The sequence below is a fragment of the Lontra canadensis genome, unplaced genomic scaffold, assembly GCF_010015895.1.
Source record: "Lontra canadensis isolate GAN:19392208 unplaced genomic scaffold, GSC_riverotter_1.0 scaffold40, whole genome shotgun sequence".
NCBI lineage: Eukaryota > Metazoa > Chordata > Mammalia > Carnivora > Mustelidae > Lontra > Lontra canadensis.
This window is the reverse complement of record NW_022631034.1, coordinates 2422922-2441204: the sequence shown is the minus strand read 5'-3', so window position 1 is coordinate 2441204 and position 18283 is coordinate 2422922. Positions and strand designations below refer to the sequence as shown.

Sequence of the window (18283 nt, the reverse complement as noted above, 5' to 3'; positions counted from 1 at the left end):
CAGTTTGTTTTGTGAGATTAAGAGTCTCTTATGGTTTGTCTCCCTCCTGATCCCATCTTGTTTCATTTATTTTTTTCCTGCCCCCCAAACCCCCCACGTAGCATTTCCACTTCCTCATATCAGGGAGATCATATGATCTCCGATTGACTTATTTCACTAAGCATAATAGAGGGTCAGTTTTTAAATCTGAATTCAGGATTTGGGATTTTTCCCCCAAATAGACCGTCTCATGGTCGGTAGATTTTATGTGCCCTTTTGTACAGGGCCCTTTTTCTGCATTTTATTGTTTTTTCAAAAAGATTTAAAAAAAAACCCCAAAACTAGCACTGATCTTGAGCCTAAAGTAATTTAATGTTTACCACAGCATTTCAGAATACTATGTAAGAGTTTGGCTTTTTGTCCCAAAGCACTCTAATTTTTTTCCTCTTGATTCCAACGCTCCTCATTTCCACGGGATCCAAGCCAGGCAAGTAATGGAAGCCAAGTTGTGCTGCTTTCTTGCCGCGTAGATTCTGACAAATATAGAGTAATTCTTCTATTCTTCAAAGCTGTTACATCTTTGGCTCCAGAACAATTGAGGTTGCAGGCCAAGCACTTAAAATTCTCATCAGCCTAAGATGTAGACATATACTATTTTTCAATATTTTTTATCAGAACGAATTACACAAGTGTTCGCTATGATTTCTGAAACTTCGCCATCAAAATGTCTGTGTCATTTATCCATGATTTTGTGTTGTAGGGAATTATTTTTAAATAAGGGCTTGACTTTTTAAGGGCTTGACTTTTGTGTGTATAGTACAAAGTACTTTGCATTCAATGCTGCTATGTGGTGTGTGTGTGTGTGTGTGTGTGTGTGTATGTGTTTTGGTGGTAGTAGTTTAGTGCAGAGGAATGTTCTGCTGTGTTTAAAAATTTAGCTTTCCTAGAACAGATGTTAGCATAATTAACTACTTACTGAAAATTGCTGGCAAGAATGAATTACATTTCACTCAGCATACCCCATTACAAGCGCCAGGGCATAGCTAGGATAATTCAGAAAATCATTTCTCCAGTCTTGGCCCTGCAGACCCACTTTCAGCCCCCCAGTAATTGAGATTGAATTGTGAAATAATATTTTGCTTAGTTATCTAGTGAGATTTAATTGGTATGGTTGAAATATAGGGGAATTTCATCTTCAAAGTCAGTGGCAGAAGTGGAGTGAATGTCTGACCATTATAACTTCGGAGCAATTTCAGTAAAGGAATTAACAGACTGAGTCAGTTAATTCCAAAGCACCAAGTCAGTTTCACAGAAGTATTTACACTTTCTTTAGCTGAAAATTTTGAAGCAGTCATCATACTGGGACATTCTACAACTTGGATACCTACGATAGCAGACTTGAAGAAAATCTTTCTAGGAACTGACTGGGAGGGAACTGTAAGCAGAATTGGCTCAAGGAATTGGCTAGTGGTCTGACCCCTCACAACTCTGTCAGATAACGATCTGGCTACTTCATTTGTACAGTGTATCCCACACGTTTCCTTTTAATGTGAAATAAAGGAGGAGGTCTTCAAGCTTGAGAAAGGGAGGCAGAATCTTTGAGGGAACTCAATTAAACACATTTAAAAGCTAATTTCTAAATATAGGTGAAGTTTCTTTTATGTTAAGTGCTCTCCGGGCTAGGGCGGGGAGGGGCTTTGAATGAAAACTGTAATTGTATAAATATCAGAAATTTATCTGGTCTCCTAGGTTTCTGCCACCTGTGTTCCTTTTCCCTTTGGCTCCTCCCCTCTCTGAGGCACATCAAAAAATCCTGAGCAAAACCCTGGAGTTATGCAAGGGCCTGAATGCCTAATACCTTTCCTATAAGTTCTCATTAAGACAAACATAGATGTTCAGAAGGAAAAGCTTAGAACTGATTTGAGTATATAATCTTTAATGAATTAGAAATCCCCCTCATTGTGAGGCAGTGGAAGTTTTGTCTATGTCCCAAAATGAGAAGTAGCTTTCAGTTACCTTTCGCTTTGTAGCTCATGTGAATGTTGTGGGGGCTCACACTGTCCAGCTAGTGCTTTGTTCTCTCCTTTTGAAGATGTGGGCCTCAGCCAAGTCATTCTTAGCACCTGCCTGCCACCCCCACCCCAACAGTAATCCTGTCCTTTTAAATCAGCTCAAATCTTTTTTTTTTAAATCCAAGATGTACTTTTTAGTAATTCAGAATCTTTTAGGAATGAGGTAGAAAAGGAGTAACATTATGAAAAAAAAAAAACAGATAAATCAAGCATTGATATTTTTACAGGTATAGAAATCAAGACAGGTGATTTTTAAGATGCTAAATTTCAGGAGTTAGAGCAACCTCCTTCTTGAGTCACTAGAGGAAGGACTTCTGTTAGTGATCGTCTGATGTTGTTGGGTCAGGGTGTTTAGTTTTGTTTTCATATCTGTTAGCTAATTGCTATGGTGGAAGTAAAATTCTCTAAAATATTTCTAAAATATTTGACTATTTTTACTTAAAATCATGATTTTTTCAAATTGAGGGTTTCTGATTGTTAGTGTTTTAAACATGACTTACCATTTTAACCACTCTGTGCTGCGTATTCCTTCCCCTTGTAGCCCAAACCAGATTAATCTTTAAATATCATCTTTGTTGGGGCTCTAGGTGGCTCAGTTGGTTAAGCGTCTGCCTTCGGCTCAGGGCATGATCCCAGGGTCCTTTGGATGGAGCCCGCCATGTGGACATAGACACATGGACATGGACTCAGTGGGGAGTCTGCTTCTCCCTCTCCCTCTGCCTGCCGCTCCCCCTGCTTGTGGTCTCTCTCTGTCAAATAAATAAATAAATAAAATCTTTAACAAAAATTATCATCCTTGTTTCAGGAAGACATTCCTGCTCTAGTGTTGGTGATCAAGACTGCAAAGGCTCCTGGGAGGCCCGGTTGCCACAACAGGAGGCAGAGCCTCACCATTCCCTCCCCACCAGCCTCTGGCTCCTTCTTCCCGGAGAGTTCAGGTTTGGCCTTATGGCTGCCTCCAGGACAGAGACAGGCATCTTGGAAGGAAAGATTCTCCCTAAATACAATTTCTTTGTTACTGGTGGATCTCTTTATTATTCTTCCTTCCACTGCTTTGCAGAATTGAGCCGAGGCCATGGGGAGCAGAAGCCAAGGCACCGAGTAGAGCAATGCCACTGATTAGAGCGAGCAAACAAGGTTAGCGTGGTGCTGCACTTTCAACTCTCAAATGATCTCTTTATAAATTTTAATACTCAAATTCGGACATCTGCAGAATTCACGGTGATGTTCTAGATAGCCTGCGGTCTGGCCCCTGCTCTTCTTTGGTGTCGTCCCCACTCAGTGTCCCCCTTTTCCCCCCTGGGCTAACCAGCACTTGCTCTCTTTGGAGGCTAAGCCTGTACCTGCTGAGCAGTAACCATCCCCATCCCCACCCCGGCCCTCTGTTACAGCCCGTGGGTCCCACACAAACCTGAGGTACTTCTCTGCCAACTTCTCCGCCTCCCACACTGGACCGTGAGCAGCTTGGGGTCTGGGACTGGCATTTGTCTCTATCTTTAGTTAGCACAATGCCCGCATAATAGTGATACTCCTAGGTAATTGCCAAAGGAAGCTTCTTTACTTGTAATAAAGCAAAGAAAGAAATAGTCTGCGTTGGCTTAAATGGAGACCGTGTGTCATGTCAGCATGTTGTTTTAATTTTATTTTAACTTTTCTAGGAGGCAACTAAGTCTTGTATCTCTGTCCAAGTCTTTAATTACAGGTTCTGGAGGGAGTAGGGGCTAATGATTTGATGTTGACTCAACTTTGAGCATGATAGCGGTAGTGGTTGGCTAGCTGGTAATTTGTAAACTGGAGAGCCATTTGTGATGCTATAACAGGAAGCTGACTGGAGTCAATATTGTTCCAAAAGGAGTGCCGGTTTAGTCATTGTTCACTTACATTTTTACTCAAGGTTATGTTGTAATGATGACTGGAATTTTTACCTCATTCTAGTGAATTCATGTCTCTTACCTCCCAAATATCTTTCTGTTGCTCTTTCTCAGGTAATGCCAGGATAAATGTAGCATCCATAATTATAATGACCTTTTACTGTAATTATGAATTATTGCCTGTGTCCCCCATTATTTGTACATTCCACCTGGCTGGATGGCTGATGTCTATTGGATTCACCATAGCACCTAACAGTGCCTAGCACATAGTGGGTACTCAAGACCTATTTGGTGAATGAGGTTATGAACCTCTGTAATGTATGTCATTGAGGAGCCACTGAATTTTCAACGAAGCATCGAGATGTGTTTGGGCAGTTTTTCCACAACCTTGAATTAGAAGTCTTATTGATTTCTTATCCCTTTAAAATTAAATGTTCTATAGTATCACATTTCATAATTCCTGTACTATAGTGGGAGAGGCAGAGGCCAAAAATACTGGCAGTTGAAGTACAGATAAGGAAGGGGGAAAATGGCCTGTGTTTGACATAGTGAAGAGAACTGAACTCAAAACAGGTCTGAGCTTTTAATGAATAGCTCATGGTTTTGTGTCTTCTGTGCATAGTCTTTGTGCTCTCTTAACCTACCATAAGTTAACCAATCCGCAGTGCCTGGGCGAATTCATTTTTGGCCAGATTGCTTGGCTACTAAATTGTACTGATGTTGAGTTGCTTTTGCTCCCCGCCCCCCCCAGTTAAATGCTGTGGATGGGTAGAGGGGACACTTAAAATGTGTGCCGAGACAGCTGGGTGATATTGCATTACTATCCTAGGAATACTGAGGAGTGATTATTTTTAGCTTTCACCTGAGCAAACATGACTCAGTTTGTTGACCTGAATCCATCCAATCCCTTCTTCAATATACAAACTCTATTAATCCCTAGAACCATGCTAGTGACCAAGTAGGGCCTTTGGCACATATAGCTGTTAGTTAGTTGATTGTGGTGCCTTCAAAGGTTGCAGGTAATTTCGACATTTTCCATTTTATTCTTCCCTCTTAGAGTAAAATCCTTTACACTTCTTATTTTTTTAAAGTTAGAAATCAAATTTTTTTTTTTTAATTTTAGACTGTTTTGTGATCCATGTACTTAAAATTTTGGCTATAGCTAGTGAAAATACTTTCTACTAGCTATAAGCTTTGTTTTTAGTTTACTTTGATAGGTTTTCTACTTAACAAAACATCTGGAAGTTCACTTTTAGCTGGTGTAGGAAGTTGTCTTTAGTTGTAAATATATTATTTGGAGAACATTAACTGTCCATGTTTGAATATCAGAATGTTGATTTACTTTCTCAAAAAATACAAGTGATTTGCCTTTTGAGTACTACTGGAAAAATTGGAAATGTTGAATCGTCTTCAGGTTTTTAAGTTATGCAAAAGGTTTTTGAGACTAGAGACTAGAGGACTAATTTATTCAAGTGAGGAAAAATATTTGTGATTCCCATAATACAGTTTGAGATGCACTTGAGGCTTCTCATAGTTCATGCCATGAGATTTATGAAAATATTAGTATTCCTGGGATTTTTTTTCTTTATGCAAGATACACTAAGCTAATGAAAGAATGAAAATAATTCAGGCTGCTACAAAGGCAGGCGTTCACTGTGTCCATTAAAAATGCAGCCTTTGTGCCCGTAAAGTGTTCAGCTTCTCTGTTATTAAGTTTGGAATGTGGTTTTGGAGCTTAGCTGAGGAACTCAGCTAGTTATTTTTCATTTTGGTCTAAGGAGGGAGAGACTTGTTTTTCAAAAGTGGGGAAGGGAAGAAAAGACATGAAAAAAGGTTAGGTTCATTTTAGAAGAATCGAAGTTTTAAAATGTGTAACTATTTTCTGCAGCAAATAGTCAGTTTGAGTATAGCCAAAAATAGAATTCATGAGTTTTGTCTCCCTGTTTATTTCTTCAGCCGCATTAAAAAGGGTTCAGTTAAATGTACCATTTGGTTTTTCTAATGTTGGGAGGGCATTATTTGGCCAAGTCAGGATAACCAAAGTTTAATTGATTCATATTTCTAATCCAGATGTCTGATTTTAGGTGGATTAGGTGTAAAATGTCTTTGTGATACAGTTTTGAGTTTTAAAGAAAAACTTCCCTTGCATGGATTAGTGGTGATTCTGTGGTGCACTGAAGGACTTCCTGCTAAAGTTTAGTCGTGCTGTGTTTTCTGGTACATTTGAGTCAACATTGCAACAACTTACTGCAAACATAACATTTTACTAAAAATTTACCATTAGGACAGATATTAAGGGATAGAAAAAACATGTATTTGAGCATTAGAAGCAGGGCAAAAAACTTTTGCCTTCCTTCTTTTTTTTTTTTAAGATTTTATTTTATTTTATTTTATTTAAAGATTTTATTTATTTATTTATGTGACAGACAGAGATCACATAATAGGCAGAGAAGCAGGCAGAGAGAGAGAGAGAGAGGGCAAGCAGGCTCCCTGCTGAGCAGAGAGCCCGACGCGGGCTCGATCCCAAGACCCTGAGACCATGACCCGAGCTGAAGGCAGAGCCTAACCCACTGAGCCACCCAGGCACCCCAAGATTTTTTTTTTTTTTTTAAGAAAATGCTGTACCTGCCATGGGGCTTGAACTCACAACCTTGAGATCAAGAGTTGACCCTCACTCTACTGACTGAGCCACCCTGGTACCCCATACTCTTGCCTCCTAAGTGATTTTTCTCTTGCTTTGTGTATTTTTCTAGTTGTTATCTGATCTCTATTGGAGATAAAGAAGGTCTAAGCACAGAAGCAGAAATAATTTCTGCTCTTAAAAGGTGGGAAAGCACAGTATGCCAGTTAACATATGCTCAGAATTAAACAAATTTAAACCACCATAATCTATAAATGTTTTCCTTTCTCTGATCATTTTCAGAGATACATCTTATAAACATATAAATAAAAGAATAGTTTTAAAAGCATATTGTACTAGCAGGACCCAGATGAAGAAAGCTGCAGAAATTTTCAAAGAGATATAAAAATGGGCTCCAGTTAATGGAGAAGCAATCACTGTTCTTGGATAGGAAAACTAAATTATTGGAAAAGGATGCCAATTCTGTCCGCATTCGTTTGTAGATTTAATGTAATTTCAATCAAATCCCAGCAAAAGGATAAAAAGGATAAATTTGAAATGGATTGGGGGAGGGGATTTACTGTCAGATATTGATACAAACCATCACCTTATAGGATTCAAAACCATGTTGTATCAAGCCATGAAATGACAGTCCAATACATGAAATAGAGCAGATTGTCCAAAGCCATCTGTAGGTATACACAAGATAAAGGTGATGTCGTAAGTCAACAAGAAAGGAGAGTCTGTTCAGTAAATAATAATTTAAATAGTTAGAAAAAATAAAACTTGGGACCTTAGTTCATCTTTTACCTCATAACAAATTTCAGATGTATCAAATATTTAAATATTTTAAAACATGTAATTGTACAAAAACTACTTGAAATTAATGAAGTGGCTGTTTATTGAATTTGGAGATAAAGAAGGTCTAAGCACAGAAGCATGGGGAAAACATAAAGCTAAAGAGATATTCTTTTTTTAAAAGATGTTAATTATTTTTTTATTTAATTATTTTTTTAAGATTTTATTTATTCATTTGAGACAGCAATAGAGATGAGCAGGGGGAGAAGGAGAAGCAGACTCCCTGCTGAGCCAGGAGCCTGACATGGGGCTCAATTCCAGGACCCTGGGATCATGACTGAGCTAAAGGCAGAGGCTTAACCATCTAAGCCACCCACCCATGTTATTTATTTTTTTTAAAGATTTTATTTTTATTTATTTGAGAGAGTGCGCGCACACAAGTTGGGGGGGTGCGCAAAAGGAGAAGCAGACCCCCCCTCAGCAGAGAGCCTGATGTAGGGTTCCATCCCAGGACCCTGAGATCATGATCTGAGCTGAAGGCAGCTGCTTAACCATCTGAGCCACCTAGGCACCCCGGAGATTTTATTTATTTATTTGAGAGAGAGACCAGGAGCACACACACAGGCTGGCATGAGTCAGGAGGAGCAAAGGGAGAAACGGACTCCCTGCTGAACATGGAGCCAGATCCAGGGCTGATCCCAGGACCCTGAGATCATGACCTGAACCAAAGTCAGACACTTAACTGACTGAGCCACCCAGGCACCCCAGGTAAAGAGATATTCTATGAAATCTGAAACTTCTCTACACTTATATATGCTATAAATAAATTTAGACAATAGATGGAAAAGTTAAGATAAATTACTAGCAAAAAATATTAGGGAAAGAATTATTTTTATTTATAGACAAACTTTACAAGCTGAGGGGGAGATTAGGTAGATTAAATTTGATATATTATGTTGACTGGTTATTTTGCAAACATTAGTTAAATTTTTAATTATATAGAAAATATAATAGCTAATATTTTGCACTTTTTTTAGAGAGAACACGGGGTGGGGGGGTGCAGGGGAGGAGGGAGAGGGAATTTTAAGCAGGCTCCACGCCTAATGCAGAACCCCACCCTGAGCTCGATTTCATGACCCTGAAGTCATAACCTGAGCTGCAATCAAGGGTCAGATGCTTAACCTACAGAGCCACCCAGGTGCCCCTGTTCTGTACTTTCCATGTTCACTTGTTAAATGTATACAGTGACTCACAAGGGTACATAATGTTATTATTGCCATTTAAGAAATGATAAAATTAATACACAGATAGGTTTAATAATTCACGCAAATCCTTCTTAGTGTGGGTTAGTGGTGACAGAAGTAGGAATGAGGGAGCCAGGATGTGATACCAGGCAGGTGGGCTCCAGAGCTGGGGGGACTCACCACTGTACTACTCTGCTTCTTTACGTGAATAAAAAGAAAAAGCTCTAAAACTACGTATTGTGTGATCCTATCTTACAGAAATATATATTAATATTAGTATGTATTTTAAAGTTCAATAATGTAATTCATTTGTAAATTTTTATCTAATTACATGCTCCTAGAAAAGATAGTATTTTGATATTTTTCCAACAGTGGTTACTTCCCTCTAGTGGGATTTTGGGTAAATGTTGTTTTGAACTTGAAAATTTATGTATTTTGCAGATTTTCTTTTATAGTCCTATAACCGTTTTATAATCACAAAAGTGTGTGTTTTTTTTTAATGTTGTATAGTTCAAATGTGATGATCGCTTTTGAAATGCACAGATCAAATGCATGGATTGGATTCCTCTGCAGTGTAGCAGCTTCTGTTCCCACCTCTGACAGTGACCACACTAAGTGAGGGCCCGAGGTCAATGTAGTTCTTTCTCTCCATCAAATGCTGTGTTAGATCTAAGAAGAATCTTAGAAACCAACTGTCTTGGGCAGTCTTAGAGACTAACCATCTTGTTTCTCAGATGAGGGTCCTGAAAAGATGAGATCTCACCAATTTACCCAAGATGAACTGACAGTCTGTTGTTCGACCAGGCTTCAGGCACAGGTCTTCTGACTTCAGACACTATGCTCTGTGAAGTCCCAGAGCCCTCCACGCCCTCAGGCAGGTGGGAACGGAAGCACAGTTGATTTTTGTGACATTTGTTTGGAGTAAGGAAGTAACTGAACCAAAGTGGTTACAAAGGTATTCTTTCAATGAAAATGACAGTGATTGAAAACCTAATGGGGAAACTCTTGGAGATACTTTATGATGCCTGTGGAGGTCACTGAAGGGTCCTCACCTGGATTTGGGGGATCCCCAGCTATTACTGATCCCGATTAGAGAAGGCAGTATGAACACTGGAGGCAAATGTTAGCCCCAAAATGAGCACTTCGGTGGATGATTTTTCTAAAACAGAAAATCCTTTTCTTTTCAGCCCCCGGCCCCACGACGGCAGTGTCCTACATGTCGGTGAAGTGTGTGGATGTCCGTAAAAACCATCACAAGACAAAATGGCTAATGCCCTGGGGACCCAACCAATGTGACAAGATCCGAGACATCGAGGAAGCAATCCCGAGGGAAATTGAAGCCAATGACATTGTGTTTTCTGTCCACATCCCCCTTCCCTCCATGGAGATGAGTCCTTGGTTCCAATTCATGCTGTTTATCCTGCAGCTGGACATCGCTTTCAAGCTGAACAATCAAATCAGTAAGTGTTCTCTCTTCTCATTCCTTTCCTCCCTTGGATACTTTCTCTCTTCTGGTTCTTTGAGAGCCAGTTCCAGTAACAGTACAGAAAATTACTGACTACTTACTACTCGCTAGGCCCTTCTCTGAATATCCTACTTAAACTAACCCATTTCCTATTCCTAGCAATTTAGTGAGGTGAGTCTTACTACCTCATCCTAGGGATAGAAACCCTGGGCCTCCGAGAGGTTGTTCAAGGTCAGAGGTGAGAGAGCGGAAGGGCTGGGATTCAAACCCAGGCAGCCTGGCTTGAGAGCCTTGCCCTAACCACCAAGCTTCATCACCTTTGTAGTGTTAGGACGGAGCTCACCCCAGTGGAGTGATTTGAGGATTTCTGAAAGGTCCCGTGCTTCAAAATGTCTCTTCCCTCTAGGCTTTGAGAATAGCCATCGTCTTAGTAAAGATCTCTATCAAAATGGGAATGCCAGCCCATGAGCACTCATTTTTGCATAAAACCAGGGTTGTTTTGTTTTGTTTTTGTTTTTTGTAGCTTACTCGCTTGCGGTTCAAGATTCTGAGGGTATGGGACATAGAAACATTTCATGGGGAGGTGATTATATATGGCATCTGAGAACAGTATAGAGAACCTTAGGTTGAGAAGAAAAACATTCTTTACTGACACAGGATCAGGGGTGAGATGGAAAGAGAAAAAAGTATGCTGGAGACCTCTGCCTGGGGCTTGTCCTTGGATTAAAGCACTTTTTCTAACTCTGATTTTCCTGTATGAGCAATAATCTCCATATATAATCGTTAAAATTATTTTGTGTAGGAGTTGCCAGTATATGTGCTTGATAGACATCTTATCGGGAACAAACAGATAATCTGAGATAATTTCCAGAATGGAGAACTCCCTCCATTCATTTAATCTCTTACGCATTATTTTAAACTGTTTTCGTCATGTCTACTACTGCCTGGCACTGTGCTATTGGCTAGACATGTGGATACAGGTGAAGACCGTGTCCTTTAAGGGGCTTATCATCAAGTGCAATGATGGGCAAATAAATGATATGCCAGTATGATGGGCTAGGGGTTGCAATCAAAGTTTGTGTAGGGGGCTGTGGAAATACAAAGAAAAAGCTTTAAACTTTAGAACTTTAGAACACACCAAGGGAAGACCGCCTTGGTGTGTGCGTGAATTTATGAGTCTGTGTGTGTGTGTGTGTGTGCGTGTATAGAGCTGAGCAAGTAAATATTCAAAGTGAATGTTAAAGAGTGAAAACCTGACGAGAAGTTGGGGGTGAGGGCGGGGACAAATAGAAGAGCATTCTAGACAGAAGGAATGGCTGAGAGGAAGGTCCAGATTTGCACAACAACCCGAAGCGTTCAGTGGTATTTCACATGTCCACATTTTCTTGCCCGTTGTCGTCTCTGTTGGTTGTGTAACACATTTATTCATTCACTAATTCAAACTTTATTATGTCCCAACCCTACGTTAAATGCTAAATACTGGGGATACAAGACTGAACAAAACATGTCCTTTTAAGGAGTTGGGAAAGACAGTGGTTGGGAAACAGAAAAGAAAGAAAGGTATGTGCTATGATGAGGGGAATAGGCAATGTTTTGATACTGTGATTTATAAGAAATATATATTTGGTCATCCAGATCACCAGAATATACTTCTCATATTATATTTGGTCCTGGCTCTTGGTTTCCAAAACCCTTGGAATTTCCTGAGTGATAAGAACAATGGGAGCATCTTTTGTTTATAATATTTGGTCTCGTCCTCAGTCCCTGAAAAAGCATTGGAAGCCATAAAGGTGAAATGGGTGCCTTGTTCATAAGCCCCTTTCTACCACCACTGGGCTTATGTTAATGAGGTAACTTTTGGAAAGCACCTAAGGGTGTGGGAGCTGGTCGCCAGGGGAGCCAACCACGAATAGAGGGGTGGCACTTTCAGTTCCACTCCTGATTGTCAGGGAGGGGAGAGGGGCTGGAGGTCAATTCAGTCACCAGTAGCCAGTGATTTAATCGGTTGTGTGTATGTAATGAAACCTCCATAAAAACCCAAAGGAATGGAGTTCAGAGAGCTACCGGGCTGGCAAACCAGAATGCTTCCTCGTGCTGCCCTGCCGGGCCCCAAACTCTGAGGAAGGGAAAATTTCATTAGGGACCTTGTCCCGTGTATTTCTTACCTGGCTGTTGGTTCATATCCTTTGTCATCAACCGGTAATTCTTTGAACTGCTCTAGCAGTTTAAACCCAAATGGGGGCTTGTAGAAACCTCTCAGTTTATAGCCAGTTGGTCAGAAATACAGGTAACACTCTGGGCTTTTTGGCATCTGATGTGGAGGATGCTCTGTGGGACAGCCCTTAACCTGGGGGATTAGATCCATCTCCAGGTAGATAGTGTCAGAATTGAGTTGTATTATAGGACACTCTGCTGGTGTCTGAGAATTGTTGGATATGGGGGGACTCCCACCTCCAACACACACATGACACATCTTATTTGGTGGTTAGAACCTATTACATATTTTAACAAATAAATTACTTTGCAGCAAATATATTTCTTAAAGATTTTATTTATTTATTTGAGAGAGAGCACACCTGTGTACACATGAAGGCGGAGAGGGGCAGAGGGAGAAGGAGAAGCTGGCTCCCCATTGAGCAGGGAGCCCAATGTGGGGCGCAGTCCCAGGACCCGAGGATCATGACCTGAGCCGAAGGCAGATGCCCAACCGACTGAGCCACTCATTTGCCTCTACCTCCCAGCAAATATATATATATTTTTTAAAATTTTATTTGTTTGACAGACAGAGATCACAAGTAGGCAGAGAGTCAGGCAGAGAGAGATGAGGGAGGAGCAGGCCCCCTGCTGAGTAGAGAGCCCAATGCTGGACTCGATCCCAGGACCCTGAGATCATGACTTGAGCTGAAGGCGGAGGCTTAACCCACTGAGCCACCCCGGCACCCCCTCCCAGCAAATATTAATCCTAAACGTGAAAAATGCCGCCTTTGGTGAGACTTTAACTAAAACATTTCTATATGTAAATGAATTTGAATGTGTCTTGTTTTTTTTTCTCTCTCAAATATGTATTCTGCCTCCAAAATATATTTTATCTTCATCTAGAAAAGATTGTACTAAAGATTCCTATCTTAGAAAATTGTTAAATTTCTTTTTTTTTTTTTTAAGATTTTATTTATTTGACACACAGAGAGAGAAATCACAAATAGGCAGAAAGGCAGGCAGAGAGAGAGGGGGAAGCAGGCTCTTCACTGAGCAGAGAGCCCGATGTGAGACTCCATCCCAGGACCCTGAGATCATGACCTGAGCTGAAGGCAGAGGCTTAACCCACTGAGCCACCCAGGCACCCAAATTGTTAAATTTCTTACCATGTGAAAGCCCATACCTAATAGGGGCACACTGAAAAATTAAGATAGACAACTAACAGTTCCTTCAATGAATGTCTAAAATAACTGATATCATAGAGGCATCTCTAAGAAAACCAAGTCATAAAATACTGTTTAGGGGCAGTAGCCATGGGTGGGAGCTGTCAACTTTAATATGAGAAGGTTATGTGTTAGGTTTGTGGGAATATTTTTTTTTCTTAAATTTGTTCTTTATACCTTTGCTAAAGGACACTGAGGAAGGCATCCATTAAACTAGTGATGGTAGGGGCGCCTGGGTGGCTCAGTGGGTTAAGCCACTGCCTTCGGCTCAGGTCATGATCTCAAGGTCCTGGGATCGAGTCCCGCATCAGGCTCTCTGCTCAGCGGGGAGCCTGCTTCCCTCTCTCTCTCTCTCTCTGCCTGCCTCTCTGTCTACCTGTGATCTCTCTCTGTCAAATCAATAAATAAAATATTAAAAAAAAAAAAAAAAAAAAAAAAAAAAAAAAACTAGTGATGGTATGTCTTTGCTCAAAGAGAGAGAGATTTTTAATATTATAATATTTATAAGACACTATAGATCTGTTTTCCTCTGATCCTTATGTTAAGAACGTGTGAGACTTCTGTCTACTTCTTATATTTTACTGTTAGTTTGGATGCTTTTCTGGCAGCAATAAGTAGGACAGGAGAAAAGGGATCAGGGATGTAGTGAACAAGATCCTATTATATGTGGATGATTCGGATGTAATAGTGTTACCTTAATTGTAAGGAAAAGTCAGGACCAATTCTATTTTTTCTTTAAACTTTCTCAGGCAGTCTATGAAATGAGTTCCAGATTTCAAATAATGAGAAGGGATTTTACAATTTGGATTATGAAATTAATATTGGGATTTCCAAGACAAATATAAATACGGCCAGAGTTTTCACCTACCTTTGAAGGGTCTTCGAGCAGATAAGGTACCTAAGAACTATATATTTTAAGTGACTTTCAGTCATTTGGTGTTAAATGTATATATTCTTTTTAAACTTTTCCATGTAAGGTGATACAGGTTTTAGCTAGAATTTTAGATCTTGACAAACCCTCAGAAAGTAGAAATCATTGACTCTTTAAAAGCTTATCATTACTTAATCGGTTCCAAGATTTCATCAGATTGATAGTTTTAGGGGGGGAAATGGTGAAATTAGAGGGAAATTTATAAATTAGAGGGAAATTTATAAAACTGATTAGAGAGTGTATATAATTATTGACAAGATATCCCATGTGAGTTATGTAAAAAAAAACAAAACACAAAAAAACATAGTCCTCATTTGAAAAAGCAATTTTAAATAGGACCTCTACTTTTCACCTTCTAAACTTAAACATTTAAAAACCTACAATTGTCTTTCACTGATAAGTATAGAAAGTAGCCAGTTGAACTTTGAAGTGGTGACAGTTTTAAAACGATAGCCTGCAGGAGCTGGGGAGGGAAGCCCACTGAAGGGAATCTAGACTTATAGATGCTTGGAAGCAGAAGTAATTGACCTTTTGGTGAATAGCAATGACAAATTCCTAGCAGACCAGCCTGTCAAAATCTGTGATTGGGTCAACACTAACTTTTCCTAAATATTTCAGAGGCTTGGAATTAAACTATTTGTCAGGGCACAAACACGGTGCTTCTGTAGAGTTGTAAGGGACATGGGACTTCAGTTTTTACTACAAAAGGGAAATGGAGGGGAGCATGAGTACCCTGAAAAGGGGTGTCAGAGAAAAACTCACCCAAGACATCTGGCATCTGGATATAGGGTTAATCACTGGGAAAAACGAATGCTTCTCTATGTGTTGGACCTCGATTTTTCTGTGACACCAAATTCTGTTATTTGAAAATACCCTGTAAAGTGAGTGTACCTCATTCTTTTTAAATTGTATTATCGGTCACTCAATTTATGTATGTATCTGTGAAAGACAGGCCTGGATTGGCTAAGACAGTGCCTTCTTATGAAAAGGAATGTTACTCTACTGATTACAACTGCAAGTCACATACTTAGCATACCCTCAGACTCTCCATGGGGCTTCTTTTGAGGAACCTGGGTGCAGAGATCAAAGAAAGTTTTTTTTTTTTTTTTGACATGTCTCTACCCAGCTTTCAAATCTACAGGCTGTTGAAACAGAAGCACTGGGATTCATTGGCAGAAAGCCTCAAGATGGATTGATCTGTGTTGAGTAGTAAATCTAGAATTTTAAGGGGCTTAAAAATTCCTTAGGCTGAAAAAATACTGGAAAATGCTATGGGGTAGGAAAAGCCGGCCCATCTATTCAGTTCTTAGGTAATGAAGTCATTATGTTTTGCCTTGAGCCCTGTGCTGTATGTATGCTAGGATCGAGTGTTAAGTCATACTTGCTTGTTTCATTACTACAAATGACTACATGAAATGATGGAATTATTTCTGTAACTGACAACTGATTTTTCTTCTCTCAAACTGAAAACATTTCTGTAAAACGTATTTCTAGTAAAAAAAAAAAAATTAGAATATTTCCCTGTTTTCAAGTTCCATAGCTGAGCGTCCTGCCTAACTTTTTACCAAGTGATTGTGCTCTTCCATTTTTATATCACATGAAGACAATTAGAATAAAAGAACAGTCTGTTAATTGTAAAAACAAAAACAGTCATGTTATCTAAAATGGTTAGGGGTGAATTTACCAAAGGAAGAAAGTCTGTGAACGTATTCTTGGCCATTAGCAGGAGTCTTGGTTCTTAATTCTATGTTTTCAGATGCCTCTTGGGAAGAGTCCACAAAGAGAACTTAATACGGGAGAGGATTCCATATGCCATGAAACTACCGATGGCTAATGATGGAGCTAGGCTGTTGGTAAAATGGTACTCATGTGGCTGGATTTTCATGCTTTATCAGATAGTCCTTTTAACAAAATACGTCGTAGCAACTACTAAGAAGAAATCTAATTCTTCTCTCCCATTCCTTTCAAAAAAGAGACCTTCTCTGAATCATGAAAATGTTACAGTCCCTGTTTATAGGAAACATTTCTGATTGGATAGTTTTTGTTTTTTTTTTTTTCTTTAAGATTCACTTACTTATTTGAGAGAGAGAGAGAGCCCCAGGGGTGGGGCTGAGGGAGAGGCAGAGTGAGAAGCAGACAGAGTCCTAAGTAGACTCCATGCCCAATGTGGAGCCTCCCAAATGGGGCTCGTTGCTGGTCTTGATCTCAAGACCCTGAGATCACCACCCAAGCCTCAGTCTGAGGCTTAACCGACTGTACTATCTGCCCCTGATGGGATAGGCTTTTTTGTTTTGTTTTGTTTTTTAAAGATTTTATTTATTTGACAGAGAGAGACACAGAGAAAACAGGAACACAAGGAGGGTGAGTGGGAGAGGGAGAAGCAGGCTCCCTGCTCAGCAGGGAGCTTAATGACTGAGCTCCCCAGGCACCCTGGACAGTTTAAATTACAAGCTGGTGTCACCAATATTTTTGAAATTATCTTTTAAATTTCTTTATCTACCTTAATTGGAGTCAATATGAGCAGAAATGACCTCTCATTTTCTCTCTGCCCTCTCCACTCACCTCCCCAAAAATGATAAACTGAAAAAGCTCAAAATACACCAAAAAGATCCAGGAAATTTAAATGTGGTGGGGCTTGCAGAGGTAGGTAAAAGATAGGGAGGTTGTCAATATTTGAGATGGGCTTGTATGGCCTATCTGCTTTCTTCTTATGGAGTCATGTGCCCCCTTCAATCCCAGTTGAGAACCTAGAATTTTCTAATATGAGTCAGTCTTACCTACTGACCTGGGTTAGAAAAAAACATCACAGGAAAAGACTGTATTTTGTCGATTAACCGGGATAGTGGAGATTAGGGACACCATGTTTGTTTGCTTTTGTTTATGGATTACCTTTCCCTTCGAGGGACTCTTTAGGCACAACCCTGGAATTAACCATTAAGAGCAAGTTTATACTGGCAGGAAAACGGCAACCTTTGGCTTTGTTTCATTTGGGTGTGATTATTGGTAAACTCATTACTTTGACAGCATCACTATAAAACTCTTTGGATCTCCATTATCTGGCTCAAAGATTTTGTCATACGTTATGTATATCCAAGTGAAGAAATACAGCCTAGGAACAGAGTTGGGCTCCTCTAAAACCTTGCCATGATTTTTTAAACAAATGTTTATAGTTTGGTATATCCTGTTCTTTCTCCTCCCTTCCAGTCATCCACTGGCTTTCAGGTCGGTTTAACATTGGGAAGGAGATCGTATTGGGTCAGTCTCTAGTCATAACAAACCACTCACTTATGGTTTGAATAATTTGCAGTTGCTGTTATTAAACATCACCTGTGCGATTGCAGACTTTGAGCTCAGAAGGAAGTTTGGAGTGCTGCTAGTCTAGTAATCTTCAACCAGGAAGCTTACGGGTGGATTTCAAGGGCCAGGCAATCCCCCTGGGATTCTATATAAAATTTCAGTCTTATTTATTATATGTCTTTTTAGAGTAAGAGGGTTTGTGGCTTTTGCCAAGTTTTCAAATCGGCTACTTGATCCCAAAATGTTAAAGGAGCTAATCCTTTCATTTCCTGGATGGAGAAACCTTACACCCTGAGATACTGACCCCCCGTAGCAGAGCTGGCCGAAGACAAAGCAGGATCTCCTCGTTGTACATTAACCGTGTAGGTAGGTGGGTGGTACGTGGCAACAAGGACGCTACCTGCGTGCAGCACCCAAGCCTTCTTGGACAGAAGTGGCAGTGGTCTTTCTAAAATAGTGTATTTTCTATTTTTCTCTTTTGAATCTCCCAAACTGTAGTTCAGGGAATGTAGTGCAGTCTAGAATCTGTTTATAGTGCCACAGCTGCAGATCACCCACGTGTCTGATTTCCTGCTCTGAGTTTAGAA

The 18283-nt window shown here is 39.9% G+C and overlaps 1 protein-coding gene across 1 annotated transcript in view; it reads left to right on the top strand.

Annotated features, from left to right (window-relative positions):
• The window catches only part of WLS (Wnt ligand secretion mediator), a 100609-nt gene that overhangs the window by 32763 nt on the left and 49563 nt on the right, over positions 1-18283 (top strand). The window contains exon 2 of the mRNA XM_032870074.1: positions 9772-10044. Within this exon, the coding sequence (XP_032725965.1) occupies positions 9772-10044 (273 nt within the window). The remainder of the gene's footprint in view (positions 1-9771; positions 10045-18283) is intronic.